The following is an 18,680-nucleotide window of genomic DNA, read 5'->3' as shown; positions in this document are numbered from 1 at the left end:
GTTAGATAAAAGGGGCTATAAATTTAGATTTGTCAAAGAAGAGGGATGATACTTGGTCAAGTTTCAACTTTGTGGAAACAGACTTTAAAAAAGAATGGGAAGCCAGTATGATGGAATGGCTAGAAACCTGACCAAGAGCCCAAGGTTCTAGTCCTGGCTTTGCTTCTAAATGATAGGCATTAGACAAGTCATGTCACTCATGCAGCCAACACATGAGAGCCTTTAATGTGTTAGATACTGTGCTTCTAACAAGAAGTTTCAAACAAGATAATATTCTGACCTTCAAGGAGCTTACCTTCAAGTGGGGGCAACAGAGATGTAAACATTCCAGGAAGTGGCCTGGTGGCAGCAGGATCAAGTCAGTTAGTGAGTAAACCTAGCCCATTGCCCTGAATGTGCAGCTTAGAAGAACTCTATTCTCATTTAATTCAGTATCTCACTTAATCCATATAACCCTGTGAGGTATGTGTTATTTGCCCCCATTTTACAGATACTAAAACTGAGGCCATTATATTTTCTAGTGGCATTTGAAAATTTTGGAATTTGCCAAGGTCTCTCAATATATCCCTGGCAAATGTCAAGGTCTTCTGTAATTTAGTAGGGCTGCCGGGTAGGTACAAATGTGTAACTCAGTGAAAGAGTTATATGAATGTCTTAAGTGAAATTGGACATGTACATGAATAATTACAGCTGTGATCTCACAGAACTGAAATTAGATACATTTTTTAAAAGTGAGAAACATACACTTAACCATAATACATAAAACAAACTCTTAACAGTACTGAAAAGAGAAATTGACAGTTCCACAATAATAGTGGGAGACTTCAACTCACCACTCTCAGTAGAGGACAGAACATCTAGAAAGAAACTCAACAAAGATACAGAAGACCTAAAGGGCACAATCAGCCAACTTGACCTCATAGACATATATAGAACACTCCACCCTACAGCTGCAAAGTACACATTCTTTTCCAGTGCACATGGAACGTTCTCCAGAATAGACCACATCTTAGGCCACAGAGCAATCCTCAACAAGATCCAAAACACTGAGATAATTCAAAGTATCTTCTCTGACCACAACACCATCAAGGTAGAAATTAACAACAGGAAGAGCAAGGAAAAAGAACCAATTACATGGAAACTGAATAACACCCTGATAGAGAATAGAAAAACAATAGGAAGAATCAACAAAAGCAAAATTTGGTTCTTTGAAAGAATCAACAAACCACTGGCCAGACTGACAAAAGAAAAACAAGAAGGGACGCAAATAACCCAAATAAGAAATGAAATGGAGGACATTACAACAGACCCAACTGAAATAAAAAGGATCGTAACGAAGTATGATGAAAAACTATACTCCAACAAATTTGAAAACCTAAAGGAAATGAATAAATTTCTAGAAACACTTTACCTATCCAGACTATCACAAAATGATGTTGAAAATCTGAACAGAACCATAACAAGAGAAGAGACTGAAAAAGTAATAATAATGATAAAAAAAAAAAAACTCCCAACAAAAAAACACCTTGGCCCACATGGCTTCAGTGGATAATTCTAGCAAACATTCAGAGAAGAGCTGATACCAGTACTACTAAAACTATTTCAGAACATAGAAAAGGAAGGGATACTTCTGAATTGATTCTGTGCAGCTAGCATAACCCAGATATCAAAACCAGGCGAAGACACCACAAAAAAAGAAAATTACAGACCAATATCTCTCATGAATATAGATGCAAAAATTCTCAACAAAATTCCAGCCAGTAGAATTCAGCATCATATCAAAAAAAATAATACACCACAACCAAGTAGGATTCATACCAGGTATGCAAGGATGGTTCAACATTAGAAAATCAATCAGCATAATCCACCACATAAATAAAAGGAAAGAAAAGAGTCTCATGTTCATCTCAGTTGATGCAGGAAAGGCATTTGACAAAATCCAACACCCATTCCTGATAAAAACTCTCAATAAAACAGGTATAGAAGGGACATTTCTCAACATAATAAAGGGCATCTATGCAAAACCAACAGCCAACATCATTCTTAATGTAGAGAGGCTGAAAACATTCCCCTTGAGAACAGGAACAAGACAAGGATGCCCTTTATCACCACTCGTATTTAACATTGTGCTGGAAGTTCTAGCTAGAGCAGTAAGGCAAGAAAAAGAAATAAAGGGCATCCAGATTGGTAATGAAGAAGTTAAACTGTCCCTGTTTGTGGATGATACGATACTATACACTGAAAACCCTAAAGACTCCACGAGAAAACCACTGGAACAAATAGATTCAGCAGAGCAGCAGGATACAAGATAAACATACAAAAATCAGTTGGATTCCTATACACCAATAAAGAGAACGATGAAAAGGAAATCAGGAAAACAATACCATTTATAATAGCCCCTAAAAAAAAAAATACTTAGGAATAAATCTAACCAGAGATGTAAAAGACTTATTTGAAGAAAACTACAAAACACTACTGCATGAAACCCAAAGGGATCTATGTAAATGGAAAAACATACCATGCTCATGGATAGGTAGACTCAACATTGTGAAAATGACAATTCTATCCAAAGCAATTTACAAATACAATGCAATCCTGATCCAAATACCAACAACATTCGTTAAAGAAGTGGAAAAACTAATGATTAACTTTATGTGGAAAGGAAAGAAGCCCCAGATAAGTGAAGCACTATTGAAGAAAAAGAAGAAAGTATGAGGACTCACACTACCTGACCTCAGAACCTGCTATACAGCTACAGTAGTCAAAAGAGCCTGGTACTGGTACAACGACAGATACATTGACCAATGGAACAGAATTGAGAACCCAGATGTAAATCCATCCACCTATGGTCACCTGTGCTTTGACAAGGGCCCAAAGTCCATCAAATGGGGAAAAGACAGTTTTTGTAACAAATGGTGCTGGCAAAACTGGATGTCCATCTGCAAAAAAATGAAACAGGACCCATACCTCACACGGTATACAAAAACTAATTCAAAATGGATTAAAGACCTAAATATAAAGCCCAAAACTATAAAGGTCATAGAAGAAAAAATAGGATCAACGCTAGAGGTCCTAATACACGGCATTAACAGGATACAAACCATAACCAACAAGACACAAACTCCAGAAGATAAACTAGATAACTGGGATCTCTGAAAAATCAAACACTTAACGCTCATCAAAAGACTTCACCAAAAGAGTTAAAGGAGAACCTACAGACTGGGAAAAATTTTTGGACATTACAAGTCAGACAAAGGTCTAATCTCTATAATCTACAAGAAAATCCAACACCTCTACAACAAAAAGACAAATAATCCAATTAAAAAATGGGCAAAGGAAATAAACAGACACTTCACCAAAGAAAACATTCAAGTGGCCAGCAGACACATGAGGAAATGCTGGCGATCACTAGCCATTAGAGAAATGCAAATTAAAATCACAACACCCCGGCATTACTGGCACGAGTCAAAAACACTGGAAATAACAAATGTTGGAGAGACTGTGGGGAGATCGGAACTCTTATGCACCGCTGGTGGGAATGCAAAATGATACAACCGTTTTGGAAAATGAAATGGCGCTTCCTTAGAAAGCTAGAAATAGAAATGCCATATGATCCAGCAATCCCACTCCTAGGAGTATATCCCAGAGAAATAAGAGCTGTCACATGAACACATATATGCACACCCATGTTCATTGCAGCATTGTTCACAATAGCAAAAAGATGGAAACAACCTAGATGCCCATCAGCAGATGAATGGATAAACTATGGTACATACACAAAATAGAGTACTATGCAACGATAAAGAACAATGATGAATCTGTGAAGCATCTCATAACATGGATGAAACTGGAGGACATTATGCTGAATGAAGTAAGTCAGTCACAAAAGGACAAATATTGTGTGAGACCTCTACTGTAAAAACTCATGAGAAAGTTTACACATAGAGAAACAGTCTTTGTTGGTTATGAGTGGTGAGGGGGAAATACTAAATAGACAATAGATAAGTGGTGATTTTGGTGAAGGGTGAGACAGTACACAATACTGGGGAAACCAGCACAGCCTGTACAAGGAAAGGTCATGGAAGCTCCCTAGACACATCCAAACTCCCTGAGGGACTAAATTGCTGGGCAGAGGGCTGTGGGGACCATAGTCTGGGGGAACATCTAGCTCAATTGGCGTAACACACTTTACAAAGAAAGTGTTCTACATTCTACCTTGGTGAGTAGCGTCTGGAGTCTTAAAAGCCTGTGAGCAGCCATCTAAGATACTCCACTGGTCTCTCCCCTTCAGGAGCAAGGGAGAATGAAGAAAACAAGATACAAGGGAAAGATTAGTCCATGGGACTAATGGACCACAACTACCACGGCCTCCACCAGATTGAGTCCAGTACAACTAGATGGTGCCCGGCTACCACCACTGACTGCTCTGACCGGGATCACAACAGAGGGTCCTGGACAGAGCTGGAGAAAAATGTAGAAGAAAATTCTAACTCACAAAGAAAGACCAGACTTACTAGCCTGGCAAAGACTGGAGAAACTCTTGAGAGTATGGCCCCCGGGCACCCTTTTAGCTCAGTAATGAAGTCACTCCTGAGATTCACCCTTCAGCCAAAGATTAGATAGCCCCATAAAACAAAATGAGACTAACGGGGCACAACAGTCCAGGGACAAGGACTAGAAGGCAGGAGGGGACAGGAAAGCTGGTAATAGGAAATTCACGGTTGAGAAGGGATAGGGTTAACGTTGTGGGGTTGTTAACCATTGTCGTAAAACAGTATGTCTACTCACTGTTTAATGAGAAACTATTTGTTCTGTAAACCTTCATCTACAGTATAATTAAAAAAAAAAGTGAGAAACATGCCAGTATAAATACTCAGACAATTCCTAGGAAGAGATGTAAACCACAGTCTGAAACTCACTTGCATTTACTCAGTGGCACTTGTATCGCTTTGTTAGGCACTTGGTTGAATATATAGTTTCATGGTCCTTCCCATAGGAAACTAACTCTTTTACGGTGGTCTCTTAGATGAAATATAACTGGAGTGTATTTGCCTTTGGCCAAATGTTGCTGTTTCTACTTCCTTATTGTGCCTGGAAAAGTTGACTCAGTGTTAATAGAGTCTAACCATCTTGTATATGTCAAAGTGGTGATCCACTGATTCAGTAGATCTGGGGTGTCTTAGCTTCTTAGTGTTGCTATAACAGAAATACCACAATTGTGTGGCGTAAATGAACAAAATGTATTTTTTCACAGTTTAAGAGGCTAGATGTCTGAATTCATTGTGCTGGTTCTAGAACTATCTCTCTCTGTCTGCTCTGGGGGAAGGTCCTTATCTCTTTTCAGCTTTTGTAAATGTTAAAAAAAAAAAACTTTAAAAACCATGAAAAAATCTATACATTTCCTAATTTTTTATCTGCTTGTCTGTCAGTTACTGAGCAAGGTATGTTATAATCTCCTACTTTGTAATTCCGTCAGTTTTTGTGTTACTTTTGGTTTATATTCTTAGACATGTACTACTTTAGAATTTTCTCAGTGCATTATCTCAGACACAAACCCAGTGGTAAATAATCCGGTATACATATCATTTCATATTTGTGCAGGTATATCTATAAGATAAATTTCAGAAATTAGCATTACTGTGTCAAAAGGCAAAATATAATTTAATTTTGATAGATATTGCATTTACCCTCTCTTGAATTTAGACCAGACATAATTCCACCAGGAATGTGTGACAGTACCTGCATGCTTCCTCTGAGCTTCCCAATAGAGTATACTGTCAAACTTTTGAGGTTTTTTTTTTGTTGTTCTAATTGATGAGAAATGATTTTTCAGTGTAATTTCTATTTCTATTTTTCTTACTATGAGTGAGGTTAAAGTTCCTCTTTTCATATATTTATGGGTTATTTCTATGAACTCTTGTTTCACATCCTTTCCATTTTTTTCTATTGTCTTATTTATTTGCCCCTCAAAATATAGGAGCTCTTTATATATTACAAGGGCAACGGTGGTTAAGTGGTAGAATTCTCAACTTCCATGCAGGAGACTTGAATTCCCTGCCAATGCACCTCAAATGAGTCTGTCAGTGGAGGCTTGCGTGTTGCTATGATGTTGGACAGGTTTCAGTGAAGCTTCTAGACCAAGACAGCCTAGAAAGAAGGGCCTGGTGATCTGCTTCCAAAAATCAGCCAGTAAAACCTGTCGATCACAGTGGTCCGAGCCCATTGTGCACAGGGTTGCCATGAGTAGAGGGCTGACTCGAAGGCAGTTAACAATAATTATGTATTACAGAGGTGAGGACTTTGTGATTATCTCAGTTTGTTAGTTCTTTATAAGAGATCAAATATATCGATGATTTTTATGGCTTCTGAATTTGAGTCATAATCTTTTAAAAAAAAAAAAACTCCCTATGTTTTTTTTCTAGTTCATTTATGACTTTTTTGTTTTACATTTAAGCCTTTGATCTATTTGGCATTTTTCCTGGTGTACAATATGGACCCAACTTTATCTTTTTATAGATTTGGCCCAACACCAATATGTTCATATTGCCATTCAGATTGATGATGATTATGCCAAATTCTTAGGTCATTAATCCCATTTGTTGTATTTGCTTCCTCTTACTTATGTTGGTTGTTTCCTTTTGGTTTTGTAGATTAATCAGTTTGTTCCTTTTATTGTGAGTTCATCTTTAGTGAGTTTTTTTTTGTGTGTGTACAAATTCCAAAGATCCTAAATTTCAAGTTTTTCATTTGCTTCTACCATGTTCCCCAAAACCCAGTCAGAGAAAGGCATGCTTCATTGTGCCCTGTTCCAGGCACTTGAATTTTTTTCTCATACTCCCTTTACTGAGGTGGCAGCCCTCTGAGGTTCACTTCTTAGGGCTAGTTGCCTTCCTCGAGGGCAGTTTTTCCTAGTTCTGTATGTTTTTCACACCCATGCCCTCAGGTTCCTGGGAGGAAACCCTTCGAAGGGTTCCCACAGCATAAGTTTACTTATCTCTATTTTTCAGGTTCCTCTTTATTTCTGGCTTCTAGGGATTCTCCTTTCTTTCTTGTAATCTCACTTATACATTTAGAGGGATTATTTTAACCTGAACTTCACCCTGTTTACAAGCAAAAGAAAAGCCAAACCTGTCGATTCCAACTTATGGCGATCTCACGTGTTACACAATATAACAGCTCCATAGCGTTTTCATGGCCGTCATCTTTCAGAAGCAGATTGTCAGGTCTTTCTTCTGAGGTGAATCTTGGGGGGTTCGAACTGCCAACCTTTTGGCTAACAGCCCAGCGCTTGACGCTTTGCAGGTGGCTTTTAAGGTTAGCTTGTTGTTAGGTGCCATTGAGTCAGTTCTGACTCATAGTGACCCCATGTACAACAGAACAAAATACTGCCCAGTCCCGCGCCATCCACACAATTGCCACCATGTTTGAGCCCACTGTTGCAGCCACTGTGTCAGTCCATCTTGTTGAGGATCTTCCTCTTTTTCACTGACCCTCTACTTTGCCAAGCATGATGTCCTTCTCCAGGGACTGGTCCCTCCTAATAACATGACCACAGTATGTGAGACATAGTCTTCACCATCCTTGCTTCTCAGGAGCATTCTGGCTGCACTTCCAACACAGATCTATTCTTTATTTTGGCAGTCCCTGGTATATTCAATATTTTTTGCCAACACAATTCAAAGGCGTAAATTCTTCTTTGGTCTTCTTTATTCATCATCCAGCTTTCGCATGCATACGGGCGATTGAAAACATTGTGGCTTGGGCCAGACACACCTTAGTCCATAAAGTGACATCTTTGCTTTTTAACACTTTAAAGAGGTCTTTTGCAGCAGATTGGCCCAATGCAATGCATTGTTTGATTTCTTGACTGCTATTTCCATGGCTGTTGATTGTGGATCCAAGTAAAATGAAATCCCTGACAGCTTCAATCTTTTCTCCGTTTATCATGATGCTGCTCACTGGTCCAGTTGTGAGGATATTTTTCTTTATGTTGAGATGTAAGCCATACTGAAGGCTGTAGTCTTTGATCTTTCTCAGTAAGTGCTTCAAGTCCTCTTCACTTTCAGCAAGCAAGGTGTTGTCTGCATAACACAGGTTGTTAATGAGTCTTCCTCCAGTCCTGATGTGTCATTCTTCATATAGTCCATCCAGCTTCTTGGATTATTTGCTCAGCATACAGATTGAATTTAAAAAAAAATTCAAGCCTCTAGTTGCAATATTGATGGATTCTATGGGGAAAATATTAAATGATACAGGAAGCATCAAAAGAAGATGGAAGGAATACACAGAGTCATTATACAAAAAGAATTGGTCGATGTTCAAGCATTTCAGGAGGTAGCATATGATCAGGAACCAATGGTACTGAAGGAAGAAGTCCAAGCTGCACTGAAGGCATTGGTGAAAAAGAAGGCTCCAGGGATTGACGGAATACCAATTGAGATGTTTCAACAAACAGATGCAGCCCTGGAGGTTCTTACTTCTATGCCAAGAAATTTGGAAGACAGCTATCTGGCCAACCAGCTGGAAGAGATCTGTGTTTGTACTCATTCCAAAGAAAGGTGATCCAACAGCATGAGGAAGTTATGGAATAATATCATTAATATCATACACAAGTCAAATTTTGCCAAAGATCATTCAAAAGCGGTTACAGCAGTACATCGACAGGGAACCGCCAGAAATTCAAGCTGGATTCAGAAGAGGATGTGGAACAAGGGATATCATTGCTGATGTCAAATGGATCCTGGCTGAAAGCAGAGAATACTAGAAAGATTGTTTACCTGTGTTTTATTGACTATGCAAAGGCATTCGACTGTGTGGATCATAACAAATTATGGATAACATAGCAAAGAATAGGAATTCCAGAACACTTAATTGTGCTCATGAGGAACCTGTACTTAGACCAAGAGGCAGTTGTTCAAACAGAACAAGGGGATACTGCCTGGTTTAAAGTAAGGAAACGTGTGCGTCAGGGTTGTATCCTTCTACCATACCTACTCAATCTGTGCTGAGGGAATAATCTGAGAAACTGAACTATATGAAGAAGAACAGGGCATCAGGATTGGAGGAAGACTCATTGACAACCTGCATTATGCAGATGATACAACCTTGCTTGCTGAAAGTGAAGACGACTTGAAGCACTTACTGATGAAGGTCAAAGACTACAGCCTTCAGTATGGATTACACCTCAACATAAAGAAAACAAAAATCCTCACAAATGGACCAGTGAGCAGCATCATGATAAATGGAGAAAAGATTGAAGTTGTCAAGGATTTCATTTTACTTGCATCCACAATCAATGACCATGGAAGTAGCAGTCAAGAAATCAAACAATAGCTAGTAAGCGGCCATCTAAGATGCATCAGTTGGTCTCAACCACCTGGAGTAAAGGAGAATGAAGAACACCAAAGACACGAGGCACGAGGAAAGTATTAGCCCAAGAGACAGAAAGGGCCACATAAACCACAGACTGCATCATCTTGAGACCAGAAGAACTAGATGGTGCCCGGCCACCACCAATGACCGCCCTGACAGGGAATACAACAGAGAGTCCCTGATGGAGCAGGAGAAAGATAGGATGCAGAACTCAAATTCTAGTAAAAAGACCAGACTTAATGGTCTGCCTGAGACTGGGGGAACCCCAGAAAGCATGGCCCCTGGACTTTCTGTCAGCCCAGAACTTAAACAATTCCTGAGGCCAACTCTTCAGACAAAGATTGGACTGGACTGTGGGACATAAAATGATACTCGTGAGGAGTGTGCTTCTTCTTAGCACAAGTTGATACATGAGACTAAATGGGCGGCTTCTGTCTGGAGGTGAGATGAGAAGGCAGAGAGGGTTGGGAGCTGGTTGAGTGGACATGGGAAATCAGGAGTGGAAAGGAGGAGTGTGCTGTCACAGTACAGGGAGAACAATTAGGGTCATATAGCAATGTATGTATAAGTTTTTGTATGAGAAAAAAAAATACATTGCATTGGGCAAATCTGCTGCAAAAGACTTCTTTAAAGTGTTAAAAAAAAAAAAAACAAACCAAAGATGTGACTTTAAGGACTAAAGTGTGGCTGACCTAGGCCATAGTGTTTTCAGTCACCACATATGCATGTGAAAGCTAGACAGTGAATAAGGAAGCCCAAAGAAGAATTGATGCCTTTGAATTATAGTATTGGCGAAGACTATTGAATATACCATGGACTGCAAGAAGAACGAACAAATCTGTCTTGGCAAAAGTTATCCAGAATGCTCATTAGAAGCAAGGATGGCAAGACTTTGTCTCACATACTTTCGACATATTATCAGGAGGTACCAGTCCCTGGAAAAGGACATCATGTTTGGCAAAGTAGAGGGTCAGTGAAAAAGAGGAAGACCCTCAACAAGATTGATTGACACAGTGACTGCAATAACATGCTCAAGCATAACAAGGATTGTGAGGATAGCGCAGGACTGAGCAGTGTTTTGTTCTGTTGTACACAGGGTTGCTGTGAGTTGGAACCGCCTCGACAACACCCAACAACAACAGCAGCTAGTTTGTTTTTGTTTTTTGGACTAGAGGTTGGCTTCTAAACTACAGAATAAACTGCCAGCTATCATCAGTCCTAACAATGGTCATTTGTTTTCTTTTTCTTTTTCTTTGTAGTATGAGATTATTTTTAGTTTATAGAGCCCAATATTCCTGTAATAACAGGTGGGATCTTTTTCTTTTCTTTTCATAATGGAATGGTTTTACTGGTTATAGAAAATGAAGTAGAAAGGGTTTGGTGGTTGGAAAATGTCCATTTTGTTAAAATAACATACAGTATATCAAAGATCTTTGTAATAGCCCAGAAAACAAATCTGATATCTTACCCAGAAGTTGATTGATGACTGATATTATTTCACATAGTCAAATAATGTAGAAGTGGATACTGAATTGATGTTAGGAAACAACTCAAGTGACAAGAGATATTTGCAGGATTTCTCCTGGGGATTGTGTAAAATAAGAACCTTACCCAAATGGTGTTTGGCTGAAAAATTCCTCTAATGGTTCTTTGCCACTTATTAGAGGTTTCTGATGTTTGAAACAAATCCTAATAAGATTTTTCCATGTTAAAATCTTATTTTAGCTCAGGTGAGAAACAGTGTTAGATACTAGTAATGCTGACTAGTTCCTTAGACATATGTAACTTTTACACACACACATATGATCAGGACCTGAATACTATTCATTTATAGAAAAAATGTAGTAATTGTAAACAACAAACTATTACAACTATATGAATCATTCAGTGATAATCAGTGGAGTAAAGATAAAAATGTCAAAGAAACATTTATCTACTAGATATCACATATATCTCTGCGATCAGATGTGTTGGGTTTAATTTCGTGGCAGGATTTCCCATAGTCCCCAGCTCTGTTATGTCAGTGCTGTGCCAGTTTATACCGAGATGCACCTGACTCCAACTGTGACCTGTCTGACTTGAGGCTAGAATATAACAGATTGCCCACCAGTACTCTCAGAATAGAAGAGGATAGAAATTCCATTCAAAGGTTCATATATATATTTTTTAAATCTCTGCTTCATGTGCTATTAAGCTGTACCATACAAACAAAACAAATATTATGTTAAAATTTAAAAGGAAACTGAACATTTCCATGCTTTTTTTAGTGTGTTAAAAAAAAAAATTCACTGTTTATAGCAGCCTTTCAGGAGTAAGAAGTGGTGCTCTCTGAAAACTGCTAGCCATCTTCCCTGCCTCTGCCAGCTTCCTTGGAAAGTATATTGAAGGCCCTCTTGAAACTATTATTATTTATTTATTTATTTTGCTATACCCATTGCCATCGAGTCGATTCCAACTCATAGCGACCCTAAAGGACACAGTAGAACTGCCCCATAGGGTTTCCAAGGCTGTAGTCTTTATGGAAGCAGAGAGCCACATTTTCTCCTGAGGAACAGCTGGTGGGTTCAAACCACCGACCTTTTGTTTAGCAGCAGCATTTAACCACTGCCCCACCAGGGCTCCATTCAGTCACACTACTTCTACTTTGGGTGAAACTTCTTGTGAGTTTTTCCTTTTTCTCACTTGGATTTTTTACTTAAAATTTTAATGTGACTAGAAGAGGGAGTTAGAATATCTCTCTTCTTCAGGGCTTTTCCTTCCCAGATCCCTCTTTTCTGCACTCACAGGTGACCTTCACTTTAGATCTGCGGCTAGTTTATCTAGATAGGTGGCCCTTTCTCAGATAGGACCTGGAGGAAACATCTTTTGAAATAAGTTATAAAGATTGTCTTTTGAGGCAAATAATATGAAGAATATCTTTCTGATAAGAACAATTCTAGACTTTAAGTGTTTGTTTCTAGTTTATACTTAATAATTTTTTTTCTCTATGCTACAGGGGAAGGTGTGGCTAATTGATTTTAATCCATTTGGTGAAGTAACAGATTCACTGCTGTTTACTTGGGAAGAACTGATATCTGGAAAAAACTTGAAAGCTGATATTAGTGAAGGAGATGCTCTGGAGCAGGTGAGACATTAAAAAAAAATAGATATAAAGGAAATAAATTCATTAAATAATTGCTTGCTTGTTGTTTAGGCACCTCCAAATAGGCAGTGACCTGTACCTTTGAGAAGTACATAGTATAACACAGATTTACTAATAGTTACTTGCCCATGGAGGTGATCAAAAACGGATATAAATTGTGATTGATTCAGCTAGCCTTGTATAAAAAAGATAATGATCATCTGATACATTTTTCTAATTATTTTTTTCATGGCTCTTTTGTGTCATGCCCACCTGGAAGAATCTCAGCCCGCATCAAGCCATACGTCTGTGTATTCTGACCCCCGCCCCAGGCTGCTGAACACTGATAGGGTAAATTGCCCAAGTGCACAGATTGGTTGATGTCTCTTCACATTCGTGGCTTCCATTTTCAAGTGGGCTCTTAATACAGTGTTTTGTTTCCCTAGTCAGCTCTCTTTCCTTATAAACAGTGTATTCCACTCTTTCTCCACCCTCCTCAAATCTTCTGTCCCATTATTCCTTTCCTTCCTCTTAGCAGAGATTTCACTTCCTTCTTCATAAGGAAGAATCTGTTGATGAGAATTCATTCAATATAATTGTCATCAAACCTACAAACTTATCTGCATCTTTTGTCCTAAATCTAATGTCTCCACCTGCTCAGCATACCATTTCTTTCCATCTCTCCAGGTACTTTGTGCTATTATTTATTTTCTTTCCTTTTTTTTTTTTTTTTTAACTTTAGATGAAGATTTACAGAGCAAACTAATTTCTCATTAAACAATTAGTACACATATTGTTTTGTGACATTGGTTGCCAACCCCATGACATGTCAACACTCCCCTTCTCGACCTTGGGTTCCCGGTTACCAGCTTTCCTTTCCCCTCCTGCCTTCTCATCCTTGCCCCTGGTCTGGTGTGCGCATTTAGTCTTATTTGGTTTTATGGGCCTGTCTAATCTTTGGCTGAAGGGTGAACCTCAGGAGTGACTTCATTACTGACCTATAAGGGTGTCCGGGGGCCATACCCTTGGGGTTTCTCCAGTCTCTGTCAGACCAGTAAGTCTGTTTTTTTTTTTTTTTTTTCATTTGTGAGTTTAAATTTTCTTCTACATTTTTCTCCAGCTCTGTCCAGGACCCTCTGTTGTGATCCCTGTCAGAGCAGTTGGTGGTGGTAGCCAGGCACCATTTAGTTGTGCTGGATTCAGTCTAGTGGAGGCTGTGGTACTTGTGGTCCATTAGTCCTTTGGACTAATCTTTCCCTTGTGTCTTTGGTTTTCTGCATTCTCCCTTGCTCCAGACAGAGTGAGACCAGTGGAGTATTTTAGATGGCCATTCACTCTTTCCTATTTTTTCAGTCTCTTCATTTCTTCCAGCTCTTTATCTATCAGTATTTGACCATGTTAATGTTCAGATAGCTCCCATCTTAAAAAACAAGCAAACAAATTCTTTAACCCCATATCTTCACCCAGCTACTCTCCTTTCTCTCTCTTCACAGCCAAACTTTCTTTAAACAACAGCTTTGTATTGCTTTTTTCTGGCTATAAAAGTCATATACACTCATTTTAAAAGAAAATTATAACATCATCCATAATCTCACCACCTTGAGAAACACTTTATATTTTGGTATTATAGCATACATACACACCTTCTCCTTATTTATCGACTGTCTCATTATCTGACATTTCACATTTACAACAACAGTAAAAAATCTACTATCCAGCTCTTTTGCGCACTAACATCATACATCTGGCAGTAACGAACGCTGGGTTGCAAGGCCAGAGTAATGCTGGCTTTGGTGGTTAAGGTTATGTGTCAGCTTGGCTGGGCATGATTCTCAGTGGTTTGGCCATTATGTAATGATGTAATTTTGCAGTTAGGTAATGAGGTGACTTGGCAGCTATGTAATGATGTAACTTGGCAGTTATGTAATGTAGTCACCCTCAATTTTGTGATCTGATGTAGTCATCCTCCATTTTCACATAACACTGATTTTGCATAACGACCTTGTCTTTGGAACCTAACCGTGTCGGTAAGTGAGGAGAGGGTGTACACATATATACGAACCTTTTTAAATAAATGAGATTAGACTGTATATGCATTGTATCCTGAGTTTTTCACTTAGCATTATATCGGGAGCATTTTATATCTTTTGAAATATAGTTTTTTTTTTTTTACATAGTCATTTTAAAAAATAGAGGGAATTATAAAGAGGCAGGACTTGAAATGCTGCCGTCTAGAAATAGCCACCCTAAACACTTCAGTTAATATTTTTCCAGGCATTTCTTTGTTTGTATACACACACACGCTTTTATGTAAGTGGAATCATGCTAGTTTTAGTCATTTTTTTTTTTTTTAACCATTGGTAGTTTATATCATCAGAGGCGACTTCCTTAAATGGTCATCTGTTCTTGTTGCCTATTGGTTCTTACCCTTCTCCCCTGTGCGCTGTTCAGCCTACTGCCAGTTAGCTTCTGCCCCTACCACTCAACAGAAACTGCTGTGAGCAGGGTCACCAAGGACTTGTCATAAATTTCAATGAACAATGCACAGTCCTCATCTTGGAACCACTTGGCAACATTTGAAAATGTTACCCTCATCTTTATTCTTGTTATGCTTCTTCCCTTGGTTTCTGTGACACATGTTCTTCTCCTGATTTTCTTTCTGCTTTTCTGGCTGCTTCTCTACCTTCATTGTGAGCATCTTTTCTCGTGCCCATGTCTGAAATATTTATTTTCATCATTTCTGTCCTGTTTCTCTGAGTCAGATTTCTACTTACCCTACCTGATACTTGCCACTGTATTCTACTTGCCTGTTGACTTGCCTATGTCCTGCATGAGATTGTAAGTTTATGAGAACAGGGATAGTGTGTGTCTTGTTCTCTATGTATTGCCAGAGCTTAGTACAATGCCCAACTCAATTATTTGTTGAATTAATAAATGAAGGGATTTTTATCCTTGCTGGCGTCTTGTAGATGCGGGCCATTAAATCTGAGAGACCAAGAAGGAGAATGTAATTATTTCAACACTGTTGTTATTTTTAAATATGAGGGACACAATTATTGGATAGAAACAGTTTGTACAAGATTAACTCTGTGATCCAAATTTGTTACTCTCTTTTCTTCATTTAAACAAAATTATACTCGAGGCCGAAGGATGACAGAAGAAACAGGAGCTGGCTCCTGCCTTCTTCCCCAGGCTTATTCCGCTTCACAGAGAACGGGCCTTCTCTGTGTTCCTTGAAGCTACAAAGCCCTACCTTGCCTTGAGATCTCTGCACTAGTTGTATCCACTGCCATCAAAGCTGTGTCCTACTCCCAGACCCTTGCAAGACTGATTTCATCCTGCCATTCAGTTCTCAGTCCAGATGTCATCTCCTTAGCAAGGTCATACCTGGCCACCCCCTCAAGTAGTTTGCATAGTTATCCTCTTATTATATCACCCTGCTTCTTTGTTTTTATAGTACTTTTTACTGTGTGAAAATGATCTTGTTAATCTATTTGTTTGCTTTTTTTTATTGTCTGTCTACCAGTGTTGTTTACCAGTTTATCTCCAGCACCTAGAACAAGGCTCAGCACAAAGTAGATGTTTAATAAATATCTGTCAGATGCTTGCTCTGTCTGTCATAAGATGTGGCCTGCTCTCTAGGGCTCCAAGGTCACCACCATGCCTCCCCTAGATATCTGCCATCCATGAAGTCCAAACCCAAGCAAGCTCTTCTGTCTCTGCTTGTTAATAGGCTTAACTAAGCAAATATTATAGTCAGCTATATGAAATCTTTTTTGGCCCTTGGCAACATGTAAATATTATACACAAGACTGTGCATATACATTAAACAATGTGAAAATTCTTTAGATATGATACTTGAATTTGCATAGATGATGAGACAGATATACAAATAAGTAAGTTAAGTGACTGGAGAAAAGTGCAAAAGTGTTATGGAATTCAAAGCACTCATTTGCCCTCACTATTAACTTTATTCTCTAATGCAGTACTTCCCAATCAGGCACCCAAATGATAATATTTATAAAGCAGTCTAGCCTATGTGAGATTGCTCGAGATCAAGATGACTGGCCTTTGGCCTCTGGCATCCCCAGGTCTAAAATAATCTACAATCCATTTGTGGCACACATGGCTGTACACTGGTAGCATTTAAGGATTGTAGAGTTCTGCTCTTGGCCTAATCAGTTCCTAGCTCTCCAGGAGGATGCTGTTTGCAGATTCCTTCTATTTATTTTCTAGTGAATATGTAGAATTATTTTAAAATCTTGAAATTGTTTTGTTAGGGTCTTTTTTGTTTGGAGGATAGACCAAAAAAAAAAAAAAAATTACAGTAATTACTTCTTGTTTGTTCCTTTTAAAGGATTCCCCAGCTTTTCGTTGCACCAACAGTGAAGTTACGGTACAACCCAGTCCATACCTGAGTTACCGACTGCCCAAGGATTTTGTAGACCTCTCTACTGGTGAAGATGCTCACAAACTAATAGATTTTCTTAAACTGGTATGATATATGTGTGTGTGTGTGTGTGTGTGTGTGTGTATATTTAAGTATGCTGGTCAGATTTGTTCTGAAATTGGCTTTTTAATATTTTGTTCTAGTCCTATACTACCTAGACTTTTATTTTATGATTATGAATTAAAGAAACAGAATTACTGAGTTAAATCATCTTATAATGAAATACATTACAGCATTTCTCTTTGAACTGAAGGAATAATTTATTGATTAAAATGACTAGGAAATGTTTTTATGATATAGATACTGTTTGAATAATTTCATAATACTCTAATTTTTAAGAATGTATGTATACTATTTTAGGGCTAAGAGAAGATCAAATCTCTGTTGTGGTTTCTCAAGAGGGACTGTGAATATTTGTATTTGTGTGTGTGTCTCTGTGGGAGTGTTTGTATGTATGGAAGAAAGGGAAGAAAATATTCAAATACCTGAGGACAACCTGCCCAGGAGCCAAAATCATAAACTAGTTTAGTCAATTAACGTGTATTTTTTCCATGATAATTTTCAACCACATCTTTTTCCAGGACCTCTAGAAAATTATACTTGCTGGCAGAAAAAGTGATCTTGGCTGAGCAAATATCCCAGTTACAAAGTGCTATTTTAATATATTTTTGCTTTCCTTTGACAGAAAAGAAATCAGCAAGAGGATGACTGATTAGCGTTCAAGATCAAGTTAAAGAGGAAACCGTCCCTGCTTCAGGAGGCTGTTCATAGGCCACAACTTCCTATTAATCCTAATCTGATGGGGGTGGGAGCAGGCAGTATGGAAATCAGTAGATTTTTATATTCATGTATATTCAGTTGGGATAAAAATGGAGGGACTTTGCTACTTATAAAAACTAACACAATAAATGATCATAAACACAGGAAACCATGCTGTTGTGATGATAAAGCATTTTTTATGAAACACTTGTTCTTTTGGCTCAGTCTATTTATCTATGTTTCTAGTGCTAATATTTTTGTACCTGTCAGGTAGATGGGCAGATTTATATTTGATATACAGAAATGGGTTCTTTCTTAATTACTTTTCCATTTTAAAAAATAGAACCTTATTTACTATAGAAAATATTTTTTCTACTTTGAGGATTTTCGTATAATTTTCCCATCAGGTTAGCTTCAGTTTGGGCATAGCTAAAGGAATATAGATTTTGCAGACAGACTATCAGATAATCATGAAAATTTACATATATCACAACTGCCTTACTGTATATTAGTAAAAAGTCACAGATTTGGAGCCCTGATGGTGCAGTGTTTAAGAGCTCAGCTGTTAGCCGAAAAGTTGGCAGTTTGAGTTTGAATACACCAGCTGCTCCTTGGAAACCCCATGGGGCAGTTCTGCTGTGTCCTATAGGGTCACTATGAGTTGGAATTGACTCAACGGCAATGGGTTTGGTTTGGTTTGGTTTGGTTTATCACAAATTTAATTATAATTTGGCCTTATTAAAAAAAAATGGAATTTTTGAAGGTAGATTCACTTTTTTAGACTACTATTTTAGTAATTCTTCTTTAGTGCTCTAAATGATGATGATGATATCTAACTTACTAAGCACTTGCTATGTGCTAGATACTCTGCTAAGTGCTTTTTATGTATTATTTTATATCAGCCACAATTTGAAGGAAATACACAATTTTCCAGGGTGATGTGGTATCAAAGAATATTTTACTAGTTGGAGGTATGTT

At 38.2% G+C, this 18,680-nt stretch overlaps 1 protein-coding gene across 5 annotated transcripts in view; it reads left to right on the top strand.

The window, feature by feature from the left end:
- CDC123 (cell division cycle 123) overlaps positions 1-17,907 on the top strand; it is a 65,826-nt gene extending 47,919 nt beyond the window's left edge. For 4 of the 5 annotated variants that reach the window (XM_023734362.1, XM_023734361.1, XM_023734363.1 and 1 more), the window contains 3 exons: positions 12,368-12,496; positions 16,851-16,988; positions 17,629-17,867. In XM_023734362.1, coding sequence (XP_023590130.1) covers positions 12,368-12,496; positions 16,851-16,988; positions 17,629-17,655 — 294 coding nt within the window. In that variant the 3' untranslated portion in view covers positions 17,656-17,867. Of the gene's footprint in view, positions 1-12,367; positions 12,497-16,850; positions 16,989-17,628 lie in introns of all 5 variants that reach the window. The other variant, XM_004379683.2, reaches the window with a different exon arrangement.
- Positions 17,908-18,680: the final 773 nt, after the last annotated feature.

The sequence above is a fragment of the Trichechus manatus genome, unplaced genomic scaffold, assembly GCF_000243295.1.
Source record: "Trichechus manatus latirostris isolate Lorelei unplaced genomic scaffold, TriManLat1.0 scaffold00067, whole genome shotgun sequence".
In the NCBI taxonomy this organism is placed as follows: Eukaryota; Metazoa; Chordata; class Mammalia; order Sirenia; family Trichechidae; genus Trichechus; species Trichechus manatus.
The sequence above is the reverse complement of the archived record's forward strand: the minus strand, read 5'-3'. Positions and strand labels throughout refer to the sequence as shown.